Source organism: Babylonia areolata, chromosome 9, assembly GCF_041734735.1.
Source record: "Babylonia areolata isolate BAREFJ2019XMU chromosome 9, ASM4173473v1, whole genome shotgun sequence".
NCBI lineage: Eukaryota > Metazoa > Mollusca > Gastropoda > Neogastropoda > Buccinidae > Babylonia > Babylonia areolata.
In genome coordinates this window covers 35,396,409-35,422,265 of record NC_134884.1, presented here as the reverse complement: position 1 = coordinate 35,422,265, position 25,857 = coordinate 35,396,409, and the positions used below count along the sequence as shown (strand labels likewise).

The following is a 25,857-nucleotide window of genomic DNA, read 5'->3' as shown; positions in this document are numbered from 1 at the left end:
CACACACACACACACATACATGCACTCTGAAAGAGAGAGAGCGTGCAAGAAGCGGAAGTTGATATAGAATTTAAAGGTGAAGTGAAAAAGCTAACAGATGCAGGAGCTTTAAGAGAAACAGATAGATAGTTCTATCCATCAGAAAGTACCTGGTATAAACACTGGCACTGTAAGCATACATGTATGTACTTTATACTCAGAGTTTGTATGTTGGGTGGAAGTATGTGAGAGAACTCTGGAGAGATTTTAGGCTGGCACAAACTTATTTGTTGGAGCACATTAGATAAGCCGCACTGACTCGCGATGGCATAATATGCTTAAATACAGACAAGCACATGTCCATGTACATTCACTCACATGTAGCGATGTACACATCTGTGCACACATATGCGCTCACACACACAAACACACACACATGTATACATCATTTATCAACGCACTTATCTTTCATTGTGCTGAGTGGAACTAGGACAAAAGCTAAATGACATGAAGGATTATTTGCTCTTCCTCTTTTCTGCGTGCCTTTTCTCCTCCCCTCTTCACACGATACATGCACACACACACACCTTCATTAAGAGGCTTGTATGCTATGCTTTCTCTTGCCTCAACTGAAGAAATGATAAAACCATTCTATGTCAGTATGTGCTAGAATGTTTATTTAACTTTCAGAAAGTTTATCAGATATCAATATCAGCTTACTGAATCAAGGTCTGTGACAAAATGGCTTTAAATCATCTTGTTCAAATACTAATGATGATAAGTAATATCCTATTTTGTGTTGATTCTCAATCTGTTTTAAAAAAGTTTGCTCCTTTTTGAGAATAATCAAAGAGAAGATTGACTGTTTGAAATATTATAATTATTGCACTCCATATTTGTGAAGGGTGCAAATGTTGATTTTTGTTGGATACCATCCTATACTGGATTCCTTTATAACGACCAAGCAGACAGAGCAGTAAAAAGGGGAGCAGAGAATCATACAGATAGTATAAAGGTATATTGCCCATTGTCATACAAGGAAATAAGCAATATATTAGAAAGAGACTTTATAGGTGCTTAAATTCAAGTTGAAATCCTCGTCAGTTGACTCTCTCAGACTTTGGTCCGATTCGCAGACCAATTCTGAGTTTAACTCTCAGCCTATTATCAGATTCATTATGGACCAAGTATTGTTCTAATGTCAAGTGCCTATGCTTTAGTAACTTGACAATTAAGCATACAATTTTTGACTGTAGCTTGATGAAGCCTTATGTACACGAAAGTGTCTTCACAAGTGACTGAGAACGTTGATGTTTTTGACTTCTTGCATTCATTATCAGTTGTTTCGCTTGTCAGTTTAACGACTTCTCTTTTACAAAGCCCTGTAAGTAATTTACTGTAACTGTATTTAGATTTTTTTTTTTCAAATGTCACCCCCATTTCACCCTCATTTGCCCAGTTTCCCCCAACTCTCCATTCATTCATATCTCCCACCCCTTCTAACTGATAATACTCGAATGTATTCATAAATACTTTAACAAAATGTCTTCAGTCACTGATATGTGTGATCTGACATTGAACAAAATTCCTCCTCCTTCTGTGACATAATTATGGAGAAAGAAACAGAAAATTCTAGATAATTGTTGTTGGAACACTTAGGAGGGCAGGCTCCTGAATCTCAAGGTTTATTTCTGTTTTGGTTAAAAAGAAGAGTTTGATGGAAAGTTACACTAACTGCTTCAATATGGTACTTGATCTATTACCATTACACTTACAAGAACTTTACAGACTCATTTCTGTAGTATTATACTCTGTCACTAACAGACAATGAATGCATTGATCCTTCATCCTTTTTCTCACTTTCTGGGTTTAAAAAAAAAATATGTATTTTTAAAAATAATTTTGATGACATTTTGATTGTTGGGCTTCTGTAGTGTGGACAAGTTTATTGGCCATTCATTGAGGAAGTTTTTATTTTATTTATTAAAATAAAAGTAGTTTTGACTAGCCACATGAAATGTTTTCTTTTCCGTTTTTTTTCCTTTCAGTTGTTATATATTGATTGTTACAAGTTTCCTTTCAGTTGTTATATATTGATTGTTACAAGTTTCCTTTCAGTTGTTATATATTGATTGTTACAAGTCAGTTTTATCAGTTATCTATTTCAGTTTCTGTCTCACTTTATCTCTCCATCTTTCTTTGCTGTTCTCTTTTCTGTTTGTGAGCTCTGTTTTGCGCTTGTGTATGTCTGTGGGTGAGTGTTAAATTTGGAACTTATGTCTAAGTTGTTTTCAATCAGGTACAAGGCAGGATGCTTACTACTCATTTTGATAATTGATGGAATTTAAATTTGGCACACTGACTATACTTGAACAGTTTAAAAGAGAGAGAGATAGGGGGGGGCCTGGGGGGGAGGTGTGTGTGTGTGTGGGGGGGGGGGGGGGTGGGGGGGGGGGTGTGTGTGCTGCAAATGTGAACTGTATCCATTCGTGAATTAGGAATTACAGGTAATAGGAAATGATAAGGAAGTAATGCAGCTGTCATATAGTGACTGTTGGCTTTTTCTGTGAAGCTGACAAATTGTTTACTATAATCTTTGGAGCTTAGAGCTTGGATTTAAGAACAATGAAATGGACATTGGAGTAATGGAATGAAATGGACATTGGCACAAAACTGCCCTGTGACGCCTCATCTTTCTTTCCGATTCTCTTTCCTCCCTTCCTTCCTTTCCACAACTCATTCTTTCTTTCTCTCCTTTTATTTCTTTTCTCTTATTTATTGGAGGAATGCTTTCAAAATTTATTCATACTCTGGTGGCTTTTATTATTATTTTTTTTTAATTTGATGACATTGAAGAATTGTGAAAATTAAAAAAAGAATGATGTAGAAAATCACACACACATGCACATGTGCATGCAGACACACAAACACACATACGCACGCTTACACTCTCTCTCTCTCTCTCTCACACACAAGAGTACACATTCACACATGAGTGTATACATACTAGATGATCGCCAGGTCATGTCCTGTATTGTGCTCTCACAGGAACATTTCTGTTATGCATGTCAGTGTAAGTTGGCAAAGAAATTATGAAAACACTTACCATTGATGGCCGATGGTATAAAAAGGCAGAGCAAAAAGATGTCCATAAAGGTCCACACCCCCTTTGTACACAGATGAGAGTCACTCCTTCAGCGGTAGAAGGTTCAGTTGGTAATGAAAACTAGAACAACAGCTTTGTGTATGAATGGCAGATCTATATATACTTTTTTAAGTGTGCACACACCACTTGTTCTTCACCAGTTTGGAGGATGTTTTTATAAAGTTCTGTATTGTCAGATTGACATATATTTTATTGTGCATGATACAGAGTCCATGACTGGAAGATCAGGTGCTGTTACAGTGCATGTATAGTTAGAAAAGTTTATCAGGGAGTTAGGCGAGAGTGAAACCTGTTGGGTACGCCTGTGTGTGAATGTGCACTTGCGTGTGCACACACATGCAGGACTTTTTTTTTTTAATTTAATTTTTTTTTTAATAAACATTTTTATTCAAGTTTAACATTTAATGAATGCATACATACATTACATACATACAGGCGGACATACAAAAATTGTATTTGTAATTATTAATAATATTACTTATTATTAAACATTATTTAAACTATAAAGCAGGAAAACAACAACACAACATTGTTTTTATACAGAAAAAAAACACAAATAAATTCATATGCACTGCATAAAAAAAAGTAAATAAATGAAAGGAAAATATTTTTAAAAAAAAGAACAAACGTTATATTCGTGGTTGTCATTCCTCCTCCTCCTCGGTGCTTTCCATCATTTTTATGTGTGGGTACCATTTTCTAGAAAATGCTATGGACATCATTTCCATCGAGTGTATATATTTTTCGGTTTTGTATATGTTTCTTAGGTCTGTAAGGAAGTACTTTATACATGGTTTGATTTTATTTATTCTGCATTTATAGATGAAATGTTTCGCCACTAGAATGATATAGTCAAATATTTCATCTGTTTTTGTAATATCATCATTTCCAAATAATACTAACTCTATATTCAACTTTACATTTGCACAATTTTCACCACACATGCAGGACTTGGTAAGAAAAGAGTGAGACTTAGGAATGCTTTTTAATTTTACTTATACTTAGTTTCCCATTGGAAACAATTTCAGGAACTTTGAAAAGGAAGTTCCATTTAATCCAAGTCTGACAAACAATTTTATTTGTTTGTTGTTATTTTTTTGTCGTATGTGTTCCTGCTTTTTGATATGTTTAAAATTATGTTTAAAATATATTGCTACCAAGGGATCTTGTAGTTTTGTACTTGAAGGATAGTATTAGTAAGCGTTCTGTAACTGTCCAATAATAATAATGGACTACTACTTCTATATATATATATATATATATATGATAGTCAGTCATGTCTGACTATGACCATCAGAACAGCAGAGGAGGCAACTGCTGTTCTGACTATTTGGGCTAGAATTTGATTATAGTGGAGAGTGTCTTGCCCAAGTACATCCCCACTCTCTCGGCCAAGAGGGTTTTAGGAAAGTCAGTGTTGGGATGGTTCCCAAAGGCCAACTAGCCCACAAGGCTGCAGCACTAAGAGCCAGTGCAATTTTGCCTCCTAGTTTGAGAGTCATAGTCCTTCACAAAAGACTAAGCTGTAAATGGTTTCCCATTGACTGGAGAAATCATTGATAATACAGCTCTCACTTTGCTGTTGGCCCAGATGTAAACTTATGTCAATCTGTGATATAAGCTGAGTGTTGGGCCTAAACTACTACTACTACTACCACCACTACTGCTACTGTGACCAGATAGGTATTCCTAGTATTTTTAACTACTGAGTCATTGCATTAAGAAATGGTGATTCTTCTTTTCAATAAGTTGACCAACATCAACTGAATGATTTTTTTTTTCATGGTTGGTGCTTGCTAGGTGTTTTTGTATTTCCTTATTCCACCAAACTCTGATAGTTTTCATGGGTTACAGGATCTTTAACGTGTATGTTTGATCTTGTGTGTGCATTATGACAAACCCATGAAAAGTGCTCAGACAGTAGCATGTGGGCACATCTCCATCCCAAACCCACTAGTTATACTGCCATGCCCAAACCCAGAACCCCTGTGTTGAAAGTCCAGTGCTGTAACTACTTTGGTATTGTACCTGACGTAGTGGTATATCTTTTTCTTGTTACTGTTGTTTATCCCCCAAAACCGTATTATTTCATTTTGATATTGTTTAATTTCTTTGAAAAAGGTCTCTCTCTCTCTGTAAGTGTGTGTGTGTGTGAGAGAGAGAGAGAGACACGGAGAGAGAGAGAGAGAGAGAGTGTATGTGTGTGTTCTGTTGTTGTGGGTTTTTTTTTGTTTAAAAAAAAAAAAAAATATATGTCGATTATTAATACCATGCTTGTGCCTCTGTGTGTGTGTGTGTGTGTGTGTGTTATTTTTACCATGCTTATGCCTTTATGTATTATAGTATTCGCATTCTGTGACTTTAAGTAGCATTGTGTAGTGCATGCAATGACATATATAATGTAGTTTTGTGTAGTGTAGACCCTGTTTCAGGGCGGGGACTGGATGAAAAAAAGTGCGCCAGAGCTTATCTATTATCCTTGATAATAAAGAATTTGTCTTGTATTCTCTCTCTCTCTCTCTCACACACACACACACACACACACACACAGAGGGTCTCACATCATATTAGTGTAAGCCACATAGATTCAGTACTCTTTCTTCATCTATATGCAGTAGGTAAATGTACGTTGCAAACCCAGCTGTCGCATGTTAGCAAACAAGAAAAACAACTCTGTTCAATTTTTGAGACTTTCAGTGCAGGAATTCATTCCCCTTGTTCATTCATCCAGCATAGTCATGTTGACGTACAGCTGAGAGAGAGAGAGAGAGAGAGAGAGAGAGAGAGAGAACAACAAAATAAGGAAAGTAAGAAGAGATTAGCGAATGGATTCACAATACTCATTGAATGGATCATAAAAAAATAAATAATTAAAAAAAAAAAAATTCATAAGGTAGTTCTTTTTTGCATCGGCATTCAGTGACACTGTGTGTCAAACATTCTTCAAACATGTAATTCCTATTTTGGTGCCCGTAATTTCTGGGACCTATTGAAACGAAAACTGTCGTGTACTTTACAATGCAGACATGTGTATGTGAGAATGTGTTTGCACATTTCTTCTGTCATTGCTGCTGTGTGCACATGTCAAATGATAGGTATAAGAGCAAGCACGGCGCTTCCTTTTTGGGGGAAGTGTCTGGGTTTGTTCCAATGTACCTTTTATTTACCTGTGTGCTAGCTGAATCGGTAGCGTGAGCAGCAATGGCTTGAAGTTATGTACCTTGTGTGTGGAGAGAGTTACCACTCTTTACTATTAATCATTTGATCTCCTGGCCTCATTGTTTGTTAATTTTATGTGAGAAATAACATGCAGCGTGTAATCCTCCCTTGAATCAAGATTTATGCTAAATAAAAAAACAAACGAACAAAAAACAACAGCAAAAAAACAAACAACAACAACAAAAAACAAAAAATACAACAACAAAAAACCGATGCCAAATTACATCATGAACACGAAAGACGAACTGACACTTATCAACTCAACTACTTTTTGCATGAATTGGGGACCAATAAACGAGGGGGGGGGGGGGGGAATCATGAGAACAGAGCAAGATATGACAGCGCATCAGTGTAGTAGTAACTGAATCGTTAGATCAAAATTGAGCACAGTGACCCAGACAACAAACTTTTGTTTACATCGCTTCAAACATACACGAAAATTAACCGCGGTGAAATGGGTTCCAGAAGTTTAGGATATGAAAGCAGTGCATTTTTCGAACGTTCCGGTGGAAAGTTATTACATTGGATTGTTTCCGGTCTTTGGGCGCGCCACAGTTACCTTCGCTGAGCCATTTACCACTGTTGTGGCTGTCAAACAGCAGCTGACGCCAGCCGATAAGATTATAATTATCTGGGCAAACATTGAGAAAATTTTATGGCCCGACATGTGTATTGTCTTTCGTTGTGTCGAGTTGCTCCGTATGGTACTGGATGTAGTCAGACTTATCAATCGCCCACATGCGCCCCCGGCCTCCCACACACACCGCAGAAGTTTTATCGGTTTTGATTTGGAAGTTTCACTGATGTTGATGATCAACTAGTGTTAATACAGAAGTCTCACTGGTGGTGAGTCATGACGTGGGTATCTTGGGGAATGGCAGGTTTGGGGAGAAGGGGCTGAAGGCCGCCGGCTTTGGGGAGGTGGAGGGGTAGGGTGTTCTATTTTAAGGTACCGTTTAGTGGATAAATGTTAAATCCTTTTTGTCATTTTATATTATTTCTTTTAAAAAAAAAAATTCTTAACCAGTCAGTCTTAATTCATGGTGCTCTGGATGGAGATTGGCCTTTTTATTTTCCTTCAAAAAAAATTGAATAAATTAAAAAAAAAGAAGAAAATAATGATAAACAGTCGAACTCTCTCCTCCCCCGCCCCCCACCACCCTTCAACCTTCTCATTGTGGTGGGGGTTGGAGTGGAAAGCGTTTCTAACGTGCATTTTTAATACGGTGGAGCTGTGAAAACCGGAAACGACCGTTCGCTTTCAAACAACCGGAACTTCGATAAAGGCGAAGACTTGAGCAACGAGAGGAGAACGGATTTATTCCCCGCACCACGGACTTAAAATGGTGCCCCGCACCCGCGCCGCCCGACTCCGCCATATTTCTCATGGCCAGTTTAACGAAGTTTCCTTCCCTTTTCTTGTGTGTGTGTGTGTGTGTGTTTTGTTTGTTTTGTTTTGTTTTTTTCCTACAAGGAGAGTCCCAGTTTGTCAGTTGTGTGTCAGAAGAGCCTGGGTGTCTGGCAAAATGGTTTTCCTGTCCATGCAGCAGTGTTGTGTCGGTCCACCCACCCCACCCCACCTCACCCTTCTTTCCGTCTCTCTCCCTCAACAGTTCATTTTTATTGGACTGTTTTTAGCATGGCAATTGAATCTGTGTTACGTAGCCATGCCAACGAAGTTTTCTTTTCTCAATTGATGCCAGCAGTAAGGTTGCGTTGGGTTGTTGATTAAATGGGATACGGGAATATGAAGCTGGACATGTAACGGCGAGCGCTGGTTTTGTACGCGATCGGGAATATGGAACTGGAAATTGGATCTCTCTCTCTCTCTCTCTCTCTCTCTCTCTCTCTCCAGATATATTATATATTTTTATGTATGTTTATTTTTTATTTTTTTTTTTTATAGATACAACACAGGGATACGAAAATGGAAAATAAACTATAATGATTATTCTAGGATATAGGACAAAAAGAGCATGAATGGGTGGCTTGGAATATACATGGCTGGAATGGTAGTTAGTGGGGGTGGGGGTAAAGGGGCGGGCGGGGGCTATGGGGGAGTAGGCAGGCAGGCAGGCAGGTAGAGAGAGTCTTTCTGGCTGACTTCAAAAGGACCACAGGAAGGACCACTGATGATTAAAATGAGTATGCTGTGATTGTGAAGCACAGAAGACAAGGTGAACGATGACTAGAAATGGCGTGCACTTGACACAGGAAGACTGAAAAAAACCCAAAAACGTTGCGGTTTTCCCCACCTCAGTCGATTATCTCTTGACAAAGGAACTAGCGGGAGTGGGACACAATGTTGACATTATCATTTATCCTGTGAACAACGGTGACATTCACACATCTACACACAAGCGCACGCATGCGCACGGACACACACACACACACACACACACACACACACACACCGCTCTCCCTTGTCTCCCCCCTCTCCCCCTCCCCCCCCCACTGTCTCGGTTCGTGCGGATGGTTTAAAAGCGTGTATCGCTGTTGTTTTTGAGGGTTCGTCGCCCTGTGGTCAGGTCATTCGCATACATGTGGTGAGGATTTCACAGTTAATGGCTGGACTGCTGCTTGTTGATTATCTTGGAGCTGATTTGGGGTGTTGAATTGAATTAAATTTGAACTCAATTGTCTCAGTGTCTATCTCGTTGTGTCTCTGGCGGTGTGTTTGCCTGTGCTGTCACTTTTCCTCTTCGTTCTCTCGTTACGTGGTATTATTTTGTTTTATATCGTGTATGTACTTCATTTGCCTCTTCGCGGGTGGCCTTGGACTTTGAATGAGTAAATAATCTTGAATCTGAATTAGTCTCTCTCTCTTTTTCTCTCTGTCTCTGTCTGTCTATCTGTCTTTCTGTCTGTCACACTCTCACTTTCTCTTTCAACGCCTGTCTTTCTCTTTGCCTTCCACACTCCATATATCTCTCTGTCTCTGAGGTGTGTGTGTGTGTGTGTGTGTGTGTGTGTGTGTGTGTGTGTGTGTGTGCATAGATGTGTGTTTAAGCACGTGATGATGCATCACGATTTTTTCAACAAGTGTGATGAGGAATAAAGAGACTGACTTTCCTGCTGCCTTTCTCACATTGCCTGTGTCACGGTCACCACACACACACACACACACACTCAAACACACTCACACGCATACACGCACACGCACAAAGACGATTGTTCTAAGGAACGCAGCAAATGTGTCGGACACTGACGCATCCACTGTCACAGTCAGCTGACTGTTATCTCGGTCGAGGATTTGATTTGTGCTAACGGCCTGCTCACATGTGTCGCTGGTGTCTGTCTGTTTTTGCTCGTTTCGTTTCTCTTGTCAATGTCAGGACATTTTCTGTAGTGCTTGTATGGGACGTGTAATTTGTTTGTCGTCAGTGTGTGTGTGTGTGTGCGTGCGTGCATCATATTGCACTTGCACGTGCATGTTTGCTGCGTACACTCGCGCGTTTGTGTGTGTGTGTGTGTGTGTGTGTGTGTGTGTTTCAGTTTTTCTCTGGCTGTCGTTGTGTTTTGTGCATGCGTGTGTGTGTGTATATATATACTTTTTCCTGCCTGCATTGTTTTTTATTTAAATTTGTTTTCCTATCGAAGTGGGTTTTTCTTCAGAATTTTGTCAGGGACAACCCTTCTGTTGCCGTGGGTTGTTTTACGTGCGCTTAAGTGCATGCTGCACTTGGGACCTCGATTTATCGTCTCTTTCAAATGACTAGCGTCCAGACCACCACTCAAGGTCTGGTGGAGGCGGAGAAAATACTGGCGACTGTACCGGGATTCGAACCAGTGCGCTCAGATTTTCTCGCTTCCTGGGCGGACGCGTTACCTCTAGGCCATCCATCACTCCATCTCTTGGGATCATGCGTTCCCAAAGTGACTGACTGACTACCTGTCGGCATATCTCGTTCATCCCACTGGTCGACGGGCGCAATAGCCGAATGGTTAAAGCGTTGGACTTTCAATCTGAGGGTCCCGGGTTCGAATCACGGTGACGGCGCCTGGTGGGTAAAGGGTGGAGATTTTTACGATCTCCCAGGTCAACATATGTGCAGACCTGCTAGTGCCTGAACCCCCTTCGTGTGTATATGCAAGCAGTAGATCAAATACGCACGTTAAAGATCCTGTAATCCATGTCAGCGTTCGGTGGGTTATGGAAACAAGAACATACCCAGCATGCACACCCCCGAAAGCGGAGTATGGCTGCCTACATGGCGGGGTAAAAACGGTCATACAGGTAAAAGCCCACTCGTGTGCATACGAGTGAACGTGGGGGTTGCAGCTCACGAACGAAGAAGAAGAAGAATCCCACTGGTCAACAAACAAAACAACAACAAACAAACAATCAGTCAAACAAACAAACAAACAAACAATCAGTCAAACAAACAAATCGTAAGTAAATAAATTAGGAGGTGCTGACAAAGACTTTTCGGAGGTCATGTCCCTCGAGTTTTGTGAAAACTTTTCTTGAGTTGTAAAGGTATGGGTGTTGATGGCAGTTGGTGACTAGCAGATGAGATGGGAGGGAAAGGAGGGGGTGGTGGTGGGGGTGGGGGGGGTTGGTAGGGGGGGGGGGGGGGGGGGGGGGGGGGGGACAGTGAGAGGCGGAGCAACCGCGCTCGTTTGCCGTTTGTGATTGTCAGTATGTCTGTCTGTCTTTGACTCACATGGGCACGCATTCATGCACGCATGTATCACACGGACATAGACTTACTCAGAAACAGACACACATACACACAGGCGCAGACACAGACACACACATTCAAACACACACAGACAGACAGACACACACACACACACACACCGTCGATGAAAAGCCTCGAGGGAGTCCCGGCAGTGCGAGTCAACGAGTTTCAAGCGAGCGAACATCCGTCCGCCATATCTCATGATCTGTTCTGTAGTCCTTGTATCGTGTGACGGAGCCTTTAGTACAAGTTTTGCTGACGATAATTACTGTCGGCCGTGTCATCCGTGCACGTGCACGTGCTCTCTTGTTGACGCCTTGCACTGTCTCTTTTCCTGCGTCGCTGTGTCAGAGCGAGTGAGTGACGGTGTGGTGGTTTATTTTTATTTTTGAGAAACGCACGCTGGAGAATCAGTTCTGTCTTTGTATGGTAATTCATCAGCGTCACAAAACAATAATCTAAGAAAGAGAAAGAGAGAGAGAGAGAGAGAGAGAGCCACCAACGTCCAAAAAAAATTATGCCGATGTCTGTGTGTGTGTGTGTGTGGGGGGGGGGGGGGGGGGGGCGGAGGGGGGGTGGAAGCTCCTTAAGTCGATACAGACTTGACTACGGTTACTCAATCATGGCTAAAAGTATGTGGTTCTCTTGGTTTTTTTGGGTTTTTTTTTTGTTTTGTTTTGTTTTGATTTTTGTTTTTGACACCAACGAATCGTCATGCATGTCAACCAGCATGACATGCCCATGACCTAAATGACCTGGCCAAGTGCCGCCATCATGGGACAGTGATGGTAACAGCTGACTCAGTGGGAGTGCTTGACACACACACAAAAAAAGGATAGGAAATGGTAACCCCCCCCCCCCTCCGCGCCCCCCTCCCCCCGTCCCCCCTGGCTTGTTGGCCGATATCATCGTTTCTTTGGGACATCCTATATTACCGACATCAAAACACACAGATAGATAGATAGATATATCTCCGTTTTGTAGGTTTTTTTTTGTTTTTTCCCATTCCGAACAGTGTTGTATAACTAGTTTCTCAGATACAACGGAGACGAGGAACAGCTTGAACATAGAAGTACATGTATTGTGTTTTTCGTGCAGCATAGCATTGTTGCGCAAAAACCTTTTGTATGTGAACTTAAAAAAAAAAGATTTTAGTATGTGTTATTTGCTTTATTCTGGTTGGATTTGAGTCGTTCGCGGCACTGATTTGGTAACGATCGTGTGTGGTGACGTGATAATCATAGTCTGGTGACGTTATAATCATAGTCAGGTGGTGACGTGATAATCATAGTCTATCACCAAGACGCCGGACAACGCAAAGCCTTTGTCATCATCAACCGCTATACTATACCATTGATTGATTTTATCGCAATAATTGGTTATAGGCTGACGTCTGTGAAAAAAAAAAAAACCGAAAAAACTATGGAAATCTACATGTGGCAAAAGAGGAGAAATATGACACAACAAACAAAAGTGCGCACGGTTTTATTCTTCGTGAGATAAAACCACTTTTTTTTTTAAAAAGCCGTGTGTATGGTTTGACAGCCCGTAAAGATGTGAAAAAGTTGAGGGCAAGTGTAATGAATTCACTCATTCTGGCGAAGTTTTTAATTAAAAGAGTGCGGATCTACATGAAGAAGAGAAACTCAGAACGTGAGACATGCAGTAACAGGACAGTACGTTTAAAAAAAAAAGATAAAAGAAACAAACTAATTGACCTTTGGTAGTTATTTCCATGTTAAAACTGATGAGGTAATTTCGATATTTTTAAAACGGGAACGGATGGAAGGTAAAGAGAGGGGAGGGGTGGGGGGATAGGGGTGGGGGGGGGGGGGGGGGGACCCCGATGAGAGATTTGGAACACTCTTGCCATTTGGAGAGAGGACACAGACACACACACATACACGCACGCACGCACGCACGCACGCGCACGCGTACACGCACACGCACACACACACGTACACGCGCGCACGCGCGCGCGCGCACACACACACACAGACGCACACGCACACACACACACACACACACACACGTACATACACACACGCACACACACACACACACACAGAGATGCACACGCACGCACGCACGTACAGACAGACACACACACAGACACACACACACACATGCACACACACAGCCAGACCCGTTATATTACGACATGTGACTGTTACCGCTCCTCAGCTCTGACTTGCTCGGGGTAAGTAAGGGGCCTTGGCGTAACTGCGAACTCTGTCAAGTTGACAACTGTGTCAGCTTGCGCGTGACTGTAAATTGCGGTTGGAGGAAGGGGGGAGGAGGAGGGGGGGGGGGGGGGAGAAAAAAAAAGGTGACAGTGGCTTCCTCTTTATTGTCTCCACTCTACCCCTAACCATACTGACCCTCTCCCCCTCCCCCCCCCCCCCACCTCCCCCCACTCCCCACCCCCTTTCCACTCCCGGGCCCTCACAGTGAAAAACCCCGTGACCAGTCTTGACAGAGAGAGAGAGAGAGAGGGGGGAGGGGGAGGAGGAGAGAGAGAGATAGTGAGAGGGAGAGGGAGGGTAGTTTATAGAGACGGAGAAAGAGGTTAGAAAAAAAAACCCAACCCGCCACACATAGTTGTTTCAGCGATTGTTTCGGAGCATTCGTTGTTGCAACGCCACCGCCGCGGCCGCGTTGGTCATCATCACATGAAAACAGCGGACCCATCCATGTCCTTTTCTTGGTGGGGCGGTAGCGGCAGCGGCAGCGACTGCGAGATGCGACACTGGTTCCCTGCCTCGGCCTCCTCTTCCTCCTCCTCCTGTTGCAACTATTGTGAGTACGTGCTGTCTTGTCAGTTGTGGCGGCCGGGGGTGCATGTGTGTGTGATGTGGCGTTTCTGTTCACACTGAGTGCAAGAGTTTTGTTTTGTTTGCCCTGTTTTGTTATTGACTGTTGTGTTTTGTCTCTGTGATTTTTGACTCACTTCTGTAAACAAAGTGAGTCTATGTTTTAACCCGGTGTTCGGTTGTCTGTGTGTGTGTGTGTGTGTGTGTGTGTGTGTGTGTGTCTGTGTGTCCGTGGTAAACTTTAACATTGACATTTTCTCTGCAAATACTTTGTCAGTTGACACCAAATTAGACATAAAAATAGGAAAAATTCAGTTCTTTCCAGTCATCTTGTTTAAAATAAAATATTGCACCTCTGGGATGGGCACAAAAAAAGAAAAAAAGAAAGAAAAAGAAGCCTAATTATATGCAAACTGCATTTACTGTTATATTGATATTTTTTGTATTCTCTAAACTTGGCCCTTTGATCTGATATTCTGACCCAACAACAAGAGCAGTCATTATTATCATTTTTTGTTCAAACAGGAACTTCTTTTGCTAAGCATGGAATTTTTATTTATTTTGCAAACGTTTTGGTGCAGATAGTAAAAAAGGGAAATTACTCTGTCATTAATGCTGGGGGACTTAATTTATCACAAGTGAGTCTTGAAGGCCTTGCCTCTCTTGTTTTCTTTTTTTTTTCTCTCCAACCCCCCTCCTTTTTCATGTGATTTTCTTGTCTTTAATTTCTCGCATGAGCACAATCAACAATCACTGAAGTGCACGAGCGCTAACGCTCCAACCACCCACCCACCCACACCACGGAAAACGGAAAAACTCGGCTGCAGCATACGTATATTATGAATTATAATTATGACAGCATGTTAGCGCTTACGAATTCGCGCTCGTCCGTTCTCTGCCTGCCTGTATCTCTCTCTCTCTCTCTCTCTCTCTCTCTCTCTCTGTGTGTGTGTGTGTGTGTGTGTGTGTGTGTGTGTGTGTGTGTGTGTGTGTGTGTGTGTGTGTGTGTTTCTGTCTGCTTGGCTAGCTCTGTCTGTCTGTCTGTCTGTCTTTCCTCATAATAATCAAGGCGATGGGATTTCTGAAACTCATTGAATCGTCTGGACTGGTTTTTTTTTTTTCCTTTTCTCGCTCTCTTCATCCCTTTCTTCATTCATTTCTTCCTCTTCCATCCTTTATGCTTCTCTTGCTTTCTTCTTCTTCTTCTTCTCCTAGTGTCTTTCATCATTCTTGTTGCATAATTGCATAAAAACCAACCGTTAAGATTTTAAAGAGGGGTGTACAGAAAAGAACACAGGTTTCTGTCTAGAGGTCCAAGGTTGTCGTGTGATGTTCCCGCAAACACACACACACACACACACACACACATACGCACACATACACACACACACACACACACACACACACACACAATCTCCCTCCATCCCCGCTCTCCGTTCTCCTCCAAGCCACGCCTGCAAATTCGTGTCCACCTTGGAAGTGTCTGCAGAGACGCACACATACTTTGAAAAGTTTGTGGGACTTCCGATTGAAGAGGGGCATTGTGGACCGCTGCTTGTTTGGTGGCCCAGTCGCCGCCAGTCGATGTTCGGTGCGTACAGAACTGTATATACTGTTATACAGCAACGTTCGAGCAAGTGATACATGATATGATTTATTATGCGTTCTTCCAAAGACAAGTGTCGGAATAGCTCCACCGTCCGCCCCCACATCCCCCCAATATATATAAATACACACACACACACACACACACACACACACACACACACACACACACACACACACACACACACACACACATATATATATATATATATATTTCTTCCATCCCCTGTACCCCTCCTTTTTTTTTCTTTGATGTTGATATGTTCAGTTCCTTGCCTTTCTTTGTACGATTGTGGTTGTTTGCTTCTTGTTGTTTTGTTTGCTTTATTCTTTGAGTGGTGTCTTCTTTCCTTCTTTCTTTCTTTCTTTCTTGGTATTGTATTGTATATTACTTTATGCCTGTGTCGCAGCATATTTATCTGTGAAATAACCATTCAGGCTGCTCTTTCTGGGGAGAACGTGTCCCCACAGAGCAACCCCCCCCCCCACCTTTTTTTTGTTTTGATTTAAAAAAAAATCTGACTGCAAGTATAGATGTTTACTATCAAAGTTGATTTTTCAACTTTTTTTTGGTTTTGTTTTTTGTTGTTGTTTTTTGTCAGGGACAACCCTTGTGTTGCCATGCGTTAAGTGCATGCTACACACTTCTCGTCGGTTTATCTTCTCATCCGAATGACTTGCACCCAGACCACCACTGACTCAAATTCTAATGGCGGATGGGTGGAGGGGCAGGGCGGTGGAGTAAAAAAAAAAAAAAAAAAAAAAAAAAAAAAAAAAATCCCGGACTCGAACTCGTGAAAACTCGCTTCCCTTTCGGGTGCTTTAACCACTGGGCCACCGCTCACGTTATTTCTTCTGCCCTGGCCTCCTCCTCTTCTTTCTTCAGCCGCGCATTTCCCGATCTTTCATTGTAGCATTCTTCTTTCTCCCCCACCGTCTCTCCCCTCTTGTACCCAGCCCCGTCCATTTCTTCCTCTCTCCCATCTGTTACTGACTTATATGATAGTCAGTCGTGTCCGACTATGACCATCAGAACAGCAGAGGAGGCAACTGCTGTTCCGACTATTTGGGCTAGAATTTGATTACAGTGGAGAGCGTCTTGCCCAAGTACATCCCCACTCTCTCGGCCAAGAGGGTTTCAGGACAGTCGGCGTTGGGATGGTTCCCAAAGGCCAACTAGCCCCCAAGGCTGCAGCACTAAGAGCCAGTGCAATTTTGCCTCCTAGTTTGAGAGTCATAGTCCTTCACAAAAGACTAAGCTGTAAATGGTATCCCATTGACTGGAGAAACCATTCATAATACAGCTCTCACTTTGCTGTTGGCCCAAATGTAAACTTATGTCAATCTGTGATATGAGCCGAGTGGTACTGACTTACCCCCTTTTTAAACTTGAACTTCACGGGCATACAAGACATCCTCAAGATTTTGATTTGAATTAGTTTTGACTCTCTCTCTCTCTCTCTCTCTCTCTCTCTCTCTCTCTCTCTCTCTCCTTCTTTCTTATTTATTTTATTATAATTTTTAACAGCTGTTTGAGGAAAGAAGTGATCAATTTACTTTACACGTACTCGTTTTCCTGAGGACATGATAATGCACTCAGTGTTCGTCAAGAGCGTTAAGTCAGCGTGTCTCCCTTTTCTAACACCCATCCCTCCCTCCCACCTCCCTCTTCCGCTCCCCTTCAACTCCCTCTTCTCTCCCCTCCCCCTCCACACCCACCCACACAACCCACCTTTCTCTCACCCCATCACTCCTACCCGGCAAAACACGATTTGAAATTCACAGCCACCCTGAAAGTTTCCAAGGGAAGGGAAGTGCAGAAGTTTAGAAAGGACTTTGGAATTGACGGTGACACGCCTTGTACTTTTATTTTAGTGCATTGATGACATGTTCCGCCCCTGGGGATTTCTCTGTTCGGGTACAGCAGTACTGGTAGCGATTTGTAAGTGGACGAACGTACCTCCCCCATACCCCCTCCCCTTCCTTCTTCTTCCGATGAAGGAGGAAGGTGGCAGAATGGTTAAGACGCTCAGCTGCCAATATAGAGAGTCCGTGAGGGTGTGGGGTTCGAATCCCACTCTCTCCCTTTCTCCCAAGTTTGACTGGAAGGTCTTTCTTTCTTTCTTTCTTTGGCGTTCGACAGCTACGCAGTCGGGGTCGAAGTCCGAGGGATGCCACAAACTCGGACGTCCGGCGAAGATCGGCTACCGTCCCCCAAAGCTTGGTGTTGAGGTCCGCACCCCCAGGCCAGGACTGCTGCCGCGTCTTCTCACACAGGGGGCAGTCTTGGAGAATATGGGATGGGGTCTGGTCAGCCTGGCCGCAATCAGATAGGGATGTGGCTGCCACTCCAATCCTCTTCAGGTGTGCTCGGAGGCCGCAGTGTCCTGTGCGAAGGCTGTAGATGGTAGTCTGGTGTCTCCTCTCCAGTGTACGGTGATGGGATCCTGGTGCGCCTGGTAGCCTCCGCTCGGGGTGATCCAGCTTCTTCAGAATCTGCTTTGTATGTGAACGATATGGAAACCCACCTTATCAGGAGTGGTTGCTCCCCTGTCGATATGGGACTAAGCCATGATGAAAGAGTATCTGAATACCTCAAACTATTACTAATTCTGTATGCTGATGATACAGTAATATTTGCTGACTCAGAAGCTAAGCTTCAGAAGGTGCTAAACGAACTAGAAGCATATTGTAATGACTGGAAAATAAGTGTGAATTGCTCCAAAACAAAAATAATGGTATTCTGCAGTAAGAAACTAAATTACCAGTACCCGTTCACACTTACTGGAAATACTCTAGAACACGTTACTTGCTTTAAATACCTAGGACCGACTTTCAAGTTCAATGGTAAGTTTAACATAGCTGTGAAACAATTAAAAGATCAGGCCAGACGGGCAATGATGGCACTGTTAAGAAAAGCACTCCAAACTGTTTCATCTATGGTGAAATGGGACATTTCCCTCTGTTTGTGCATGTAAATTGCCGAATGATCAAATTCTGGCACAAATTGTCCATTGACACATTGACTAGTAAAAAATTCTCATCTCGCATGTTGAACTCATTAACTGAATGTTTTAATTTACAAATACACAAAAATGACTGGTTACTTAAAATCAAACGGATTCTAGATGAAAATGGCCTGTCTTTTGTGTGGTACTATCCACAATCTGTATCAACCACATGGCTGATACACAATCTGACCCAAAGACTTAAAGATAGTTATACACAAAAATGGGTAGAAACCTGTCGTAACTCTACAAAAGCCAATAACTACAGTTTATTTAAAAGCCAAATAGCTTTTGAAGATTATCTAGACATTTTACCATTGTGCTATTGCATCCCAATGTTGAAACTCAGAACAAGTAATCACAAACTACCAGTTGAGAAAGGGAGACACATGAACATACCACAAGAAGCAAGATTGTATCATCTTTGTGACACGAATCGAGTGGGAGACGAATACCACTTTGTCATGGAATGTCCTGCAATTCAAAATCTCCGCAATCAGTATTTACCTAAGTATTACAGAACACATCCCAACTTCCACAAATATGCAACATTAATGTCTATTAGTAGTAAGAAAAAGTTACTAAATTTTGCTAAATTCATTAAAGAAGGTTTTAATGTGCTTTGTTAGGAGCCAGTTTCAGTCCGGATTCTTTGCCACTTGTGCCTTAACTGTACTTGTTGAATAGGAATTAGAACAATGACTTGTGTTAATCTTGACACCGCATCCAATACACATGTCCATTTGTAATTGTGTGATCATATTTTTTTTTTATATGTCTTTTTCTCTCCTGTATACATCAAACCAATCCCAGTGTTACTGGCAAATGGGTGCTAAAATAACATGCAAATTATTGTATATTTTATTTTGTTACACCATGTCATTGTTATTGCTATGCTCCAGCTAACCCCCCAGTTCCCAGTTCAGGCTCAACTAGTCAGATACAGAGCCGTATTGTAAATCTAAGTTGTGATCTGTGCATTTGTCTGTTCCTATTGCATTGTACCACTACCAGACTGATGATTACATTTGGCCTTTTATTTCATTTTATTTTTCCTCCATTTGTGTTATCCCCCTTTTGTTTCTTCTTTTGAAATTATCTTCGCTCTTCCTCTGTGGCCGTCATCCTGTTATTGTCATGTTTCCTTGTTTCTCTGTGACTCAAAAGAGTTAATGGGAATAAACAAACTTCGGAAGGAGACATTAAAATATGTTGGAGCCAGCCTTGATTGTGTTGAGTGTGTAGATTTCTGCAGTGACACTTTCACCTGATCATTGCATGCATAGATGAGAAGGAGAAGAAGAAGGCGAAGAAAGAAGGAAATAAGCCCACCCCCCAAAAATGCAAAACCGTTGAACGATCTGTAATCTCTCTCTCTCACTCTCTGTCTGTCTCCACTCTCACTGGAACTAAAACCGACGTAAAATACTTTAATTATATATATATATATATATATATATATATATATATATATATATATATATAAGATTTAAATAAATTTTAATTGGAATACTTCACCATTTTTTTCTTTAGTCATTGTTCGAACAACCCCCTCCCCCCCCAACCCCTTTTTAAAATTAAAAAAAAAAAAAAAAAAAATTTTTTGCAGCGAAAATGCTGCAGTTGATCGAGAACATGTATTCAAAAGCAGGAGTGTAGCCAAGAGTACAAAGCATGCTTAGCTTCCCGTGGGATGCACGCTATCTTATCGTGCTGTTTACCCTTCGGATGATCGCTGGCAGTTCTGATAGCAGTCACGGGGGTCGGGTTGCATTTGCCCTTGCGGTAAGGGAGATAATAATCGCTTAATAATAACCCAGTCGGGGGCTGTTGTTTTCTCCCTTTGGGAACTGCGATGGCAAGTTCCGTTCGACGAGTATTAAGGGAAAAAAAAAAAAAAAAAAAAAAAGGCAATAAGTAATATCGATTCAAGGACCGACGACGGCAGTGAGTTTTTTCACTTTCATAATCAGATTTAATAATAATAATAATGATAATAAAAAAAGAGCGGAGAGTTTGCTCAGGAGAGATACTTCTGTTTGGTCTTGAGGCGTCTTATTGTCTTAAGGGGTTTGAGCAAACACAGATGTCTCTGTGTGTGATACACACTTCTTATGGACAGTTCAAAGGGCAGGGAAAGAGAACTGCGTGTGGACGGAGTTTGTATTGCAACAACAACAACAACAAAGATTTAACATTATTCTCTTACTGTTAACTCGTGTATGTGTGGCATGCGCCCAGAAAAGACCTTGCGGGTTCTTTTTCCTCCATGAGAAGCAGCACTGGTTTCTGTGCACGAAAATAAGAATTATGGACTTTTCAACCCAGAACGTCGAATGTCTGTAAGGAAGCGCAAGAAAATGGTGAACACAGAGACATGTTCACCTCCGGCCGCAGGTCATGAAACCCGAACGGGACTCTTCTTCTTCGTTCCAGTTACTTTGTCATATAGTCAGTGATGAACTGGAACAGGCGTAATAAAGCTCAGACGGGCCCAGGGAAGAGAGGAGGAGGAGGAGGAGGAGGAGGAAGGGCAGTAAACACGTGTTTCGATCTCAGTTCCTTGACCAGCTTGACGACATCCACATGGTCACCCCCCTGCGGGATCTTCGTCAGGATTTTCTGGAGTCACTGCTCCAAACACTGGAACAGCTCCACTTTCCCACCCCCTGGTGCATCTTGGTCTCGAGCAGTTCCCCAATCCGCTGGGACTCCAAGGATTGATTCCAACACGTGGCTTCCTTAAGCATCAGTGGGTTGCAGTCCGCAACCTCCTCAGTGTGCTCCAGGTGGTGACATCCCGCTGATGCCCCGGTCTGGGCTTGAGGATTGTGGAGGTGGAGTCGACTTCTGCAAGGAAAGAAGTTATTGTACGGATTGGGAGCAAGGAATCGCTTTGCGGAAAGGGTGCCTCTTTCATGTCCAACGCAACGCTTCACCACCCATGTGCACAGCTTGTACGCAGAGGGAACGGCCACTTTCCAGCCGCAGACTGAAACTGCCCCTCAACTATTATTTGAAACTATTCTCTGAACCGAAAAAATCCTGCCTACGATAACGTTTTCAGTAACCCTTTCAATAAGACATTTTTGACGACAGCCCAAATCACACCCCTCCCCTGGGGCTCCGTATTCAGCCACACATGGAAAATGCTGATCTAGATGTCAGAGACATCTCAGACTTTTCTTAGTTCCCTGACAGCCCACCGTGGACCTTTCAAACACCAGAGGTCCGATTCGATTTGGCTTCGCACCAAAACGACTCACTAGTTCACTGGCCTATAAAACCTACTTTTCTCATCTCTGCCACGAATTTTCCCCGCATTTTCAGAATATCTTCACTGATGGTTCGAAGTCGGAGATTGGGTGCCAGGTCCCCACATTTTCAGAATATCTTCATTGATGGTTCGAAGTCCGAGATTGGGTGTTGGAGCATATGGACCAGGGTTTCACATAATCCGAAAGGCAAGTACTTTGTCGATTTGTGGCGATAGGCAGTGCGTTATCTGATTAAGATAATTTTGGTGTTTGTTTCACATGTTCTACCTGCGTGTCATGTGCTGTTCTCAATCCGATTGGTCTAGTGTGTTTGTGGAGGAATCACGTGAACTCTTATGACTTCCGGTTTTTCTTTCATTTGATTGGTCGGAATGGAGACACTTCTGACATAAAAAGCGCGTTCGGTGGCTTTTAAAAGTAATTTGAGTAGTCATCGTGATCTCTGAATGTAGGTCGCGGCTACGTTTAAAGGTGTTGAACAGTTTTTTTTTATTGCTTTTATTTCTGAAAGTGGTGAGTTAGTTTTTTTGTGTTTTTTTTCTTCTTCGTCATTTTGAGTGGAAACAGATATATACATCAGGACACACACTTTTTCACGCTTTCAACGACAGGGGTGAGGAATGGATTTTCGTGGACTTAGTTCACTTCATTCATCACGACATAGTGAAATAAGGGTTTCCAACACTGGAGTTGCTCCAAACACACACCCCAACCTCGTCAGTGGCTCTGCAGGACCTCCAGGGATGGATTCCTCCAACACGCAGCTCCCTTCAGCACCAGTGGGTGACAGGACGTTGCATCCTCAGTGCACTGCTGCCTTTGGTGGTGTCGACCCGCTGAGGTCCCTCCGGTCTATGTCAGAGGATTATGGAAGACCTCGTGGAGTCGACTTGCCCTGGGAAGGACACGATCGTGCCAGGTATTCTGGAGCACGGGATCGTTTTGCCTCCTGGCCAGCTGCTTCTCATCCTCCACAGTGGCTTCCAGAGCGTCACCTTCCCATTCTGACATATGGTTTCTCTAGAGGGCCACCACCACCACATGGTTTCTCTAGAGGGCCACCACCACCACCACTGTGGAATGAACATCATTCTGTTTGGCATCACCATCCCACTGTGACACATGGTGATGCTAGAGGGCCGCCACCACCACCTCCACTTGGTGGAATGTGGAATGAACATTCTGTTCAGACTTTTCAGCAAAGTGGAAGCCATGCTGAGAACAGTTATTATTATCCCTCAGACACATGCTTCCATCGGACGAATGACGCCACCCTGTATGAGTTGCCGTCCTGTCCCTTCCAGACGTCCTGCGGAACAGCTTCCCGAGATAGAAGACCTCGCTCGGGATCCGCTGTTCATCTTGGGTCATTTGTGACGTCGCCAGGGTATGTTTATGCCTGTTCAGCTGTGACGTCACCAATGCCGGAACCCTCGTCTCCCGGAGGTGCGTCGCTGTCATCTGTGATGACGGATTCACGGGACGGCCCCGACCAGGAGGATGTTGGGCGGCATCGTTTAGGTAGGGATGTGTTGGGTTTGTGCAGGTTTTAAAAGTCTGTATAATAAGGTTACATGAAAGGTTGTGCCTGTAATTATGTTTCTGCGCGATTTTATGAGAGTATATAATGTTACGTGGAATGTTGTGCGAATAAGCTCTATGTTTGATTTTAAATTCTGTATTAAAAAAAAAAAAGAAAAGAAAAGATATTGGTTTGTAAAAGTCTTTAATTTTGTTTCTCATTACAAGATAATAAAAAAACACAAAAAACTCCTTGGTATTTTTGTATGTGAAAGCACAGCATGTGATATGTTCCAACAGAATCTAAATTTTAAAGTGAATTTTGAAAAAGACTAATCCTAGTGTCTTTCTGATTGAAATTGAATATTATCCATGGAGATAATGATTTATTCAAGGGGCATAATTGTGCTGGCGCACAAAACTGTATGGTGTCGGTGATCAGATGGGAGTGTGGCTATTTCCCACCGTCTCTCTCTCTCTCTCTGTGCGTGTCTGTCTTTCTGTTTCTATCACTGTCTGTCTGCCTGTGTCTGTCAGTCTGTCTCCCAGTGTGTGTGTCTGTGTGTCTATCGCTCTGTATGTGTGTCTCTATCTATCTCTCTCCTCCCTCGTCCTGTGTGTGTGTGTGTGTGTGTGTTTTACGCGCGCACGTGTAAGGCAAAGCACGTTTTTCCATAGACCGGAGCAGTTTATTGATCCGCTGTTCCGTCGATCATTTCGTGTCGAGACCGGTTAATGAGCACATGATTATAATTATAATTCTTACGTGTAGAGCCTTTATATTGACTGTGTGTATGCATCACAGTTATACAATGCAGTGATTAAAAAACAAAAAAAACAACAACCAAAGAAGTCTATTCTTTTTTTTTTATTTTAGGTTTTTTCCCCCCTATTTATTCTTGTTTAAACATGTCAGTCGGCCAGTTCGCTCCGTTCTGTACAATTAACCTACTTGCAAGTTGAAGCAGAGTTGTGTGGTTTTGACTGTCCAAGGTCTGTCGTTCAAAAGGTTTAGTGTTGTTTATAATTTCATTGTAGTGATATCCAAGGCCAGCAGTATTCGAAAAATGTGTAGCTATGTCTCCAACCGTAGGTCTACGGGGCGTTTTGAATCTGGGTTTTTAGGGTTGTTTTGGGGGGTGTTTGAAGGCACAGCAAACGTGTATGGAGTGGATAGACTGTGTAGTGTTTGTTCCGCTGTTGTCAATCGTTTTGTATTGTGTCAGTGGCGCTTTCCAAGAGCCAGTTGCATTGCTCGGGCGAAAGAGCCTAGTATGGTCGGTCGTAACCCGCTCCTAACTGTGTGTAGTGTGGAACTGACCAATGGCGTAGTTCGGGTCAGCGTAGGCATATAGTCACGAGCAACTGTCAAGAAGTTAGAACCAAGCAATGGCACCAGGATTACTTCAGATCACCTGGCCTTTGGAAATACGACGCGATGCGATGTGATGCGATGCGATACACTGGAGCACTGCGCAACACAACAGTCCGATGCAGCGCTGCTTAGAACACCACACCACTCCACACCACACCCCGCACAGCCCATGAAAAAGACCCCATGACAACAGAGTTTTCCAATGAAAAATTCGGTGGAAAAAAAATCCACTTTGATTAGAGGAGGGGGAAAAAAAAGAAGAAGAAGAAGAAGAAGAAAAAGGTTTTGTACTGTCGTGACGCGATGTCTGCGAGGAAATCGACGCTGCGTTGTTGCTGCCAACGTCAGATTAACAAATAGTCAAGAGTAGTAACTCTCTCCACACACAAGGTACATAACTTCAAGCCAATGCTGCTTACGCGAAATCTAGAGGCTTTTCTTTTTTTTAATTTTTTTCACACCCCTCTTATTTAGATGTTGTTTTGTTTTTTTAATTCACGAAAAAAATATTTTCAGTTTTTGGCCCGGGGAAGCGTCGAAGCGTACGGAATGATCCATATATATACGCTACACTACATCTGTTTGAGAAAAAAAAGAAAAAAGAGTTCAAGCGGGAGCTGCATAATTATTGTACTGTATGCGTCGACTCGGCGCGTTGGTCAGGCCGTGTGAGTATAACAATAATTGGTGCAGGAGTGAAAGGGAGAGGGGGAACAAAATTAACAAAACCGAACCCGTTAGAATAAAGAGCAGAAGAGCTTTAGTGGTGACTGGTGTCATACGTATTCCGTGTGTGTGTGTGTGTGTGTGTGTGTGTGTGTGTGTGTGTGTGCGCGCGCGTACGCGCGTGTGTATAGAAAACAGAAGGCGAGCATGGCACCTCCACCACGAGGGTGCTAATCAATTTTCCATGTTTGATTGGTCTGTTGTGAATGGCATGTAAAATGTTAGTTTGATATACCGTTCGTTTGAAGGGTAAGAAATATGCTAATGATGGTTTTCCATCATATGTCTAATTTGTGCATTGAGTTGCGTACTTTTTTGTTTGTTTTGTTTTTGTTTTTGTTTTGTCTGTCTTTCTGATGGATATCAAAACAACGGATGAATCATTTCACGTTAGCGAAATGGTTTATTAATTTCATAATCTTCATTTCCAACTCTCTCTCTCTCTCTTTCACTCTGTCTGTCTGTCTGTCTGTCTGTCTCTC

General features: G+C 42.5%; 1 protein-coding gene across 2 annotated transcripts in view; it reads left to right on the top strand.

Annotated features, from left to right (window-relative positions):
* Positions 1-25,857, top strand: part of LOC143285405 (hepatocyte nuclear factor 4-gamma-like) — an 85,558-nt gene that overhangs the window by 1,453 nt on the left and 58,248 nt on the right. The window contains exon 1 of one of the 2 annotated variants that reach the window (XM_076592659.1): positions 13,592-13,848. The exons of the other annotated variant lie outside the window; for it this stretch is intronic. Coding sequence (XP_076448774.1) covers positions 13,722-13,848 — 127 coding nt within the window. The 5' untranslated portion in view covers positions 13,592-13,721. Of the gene's footprint in view, positions 1-13,591; positions 13,849-25,857 lie in introns of those variants that run through there. 2 annotated transcript variants of the gene reach the window in all.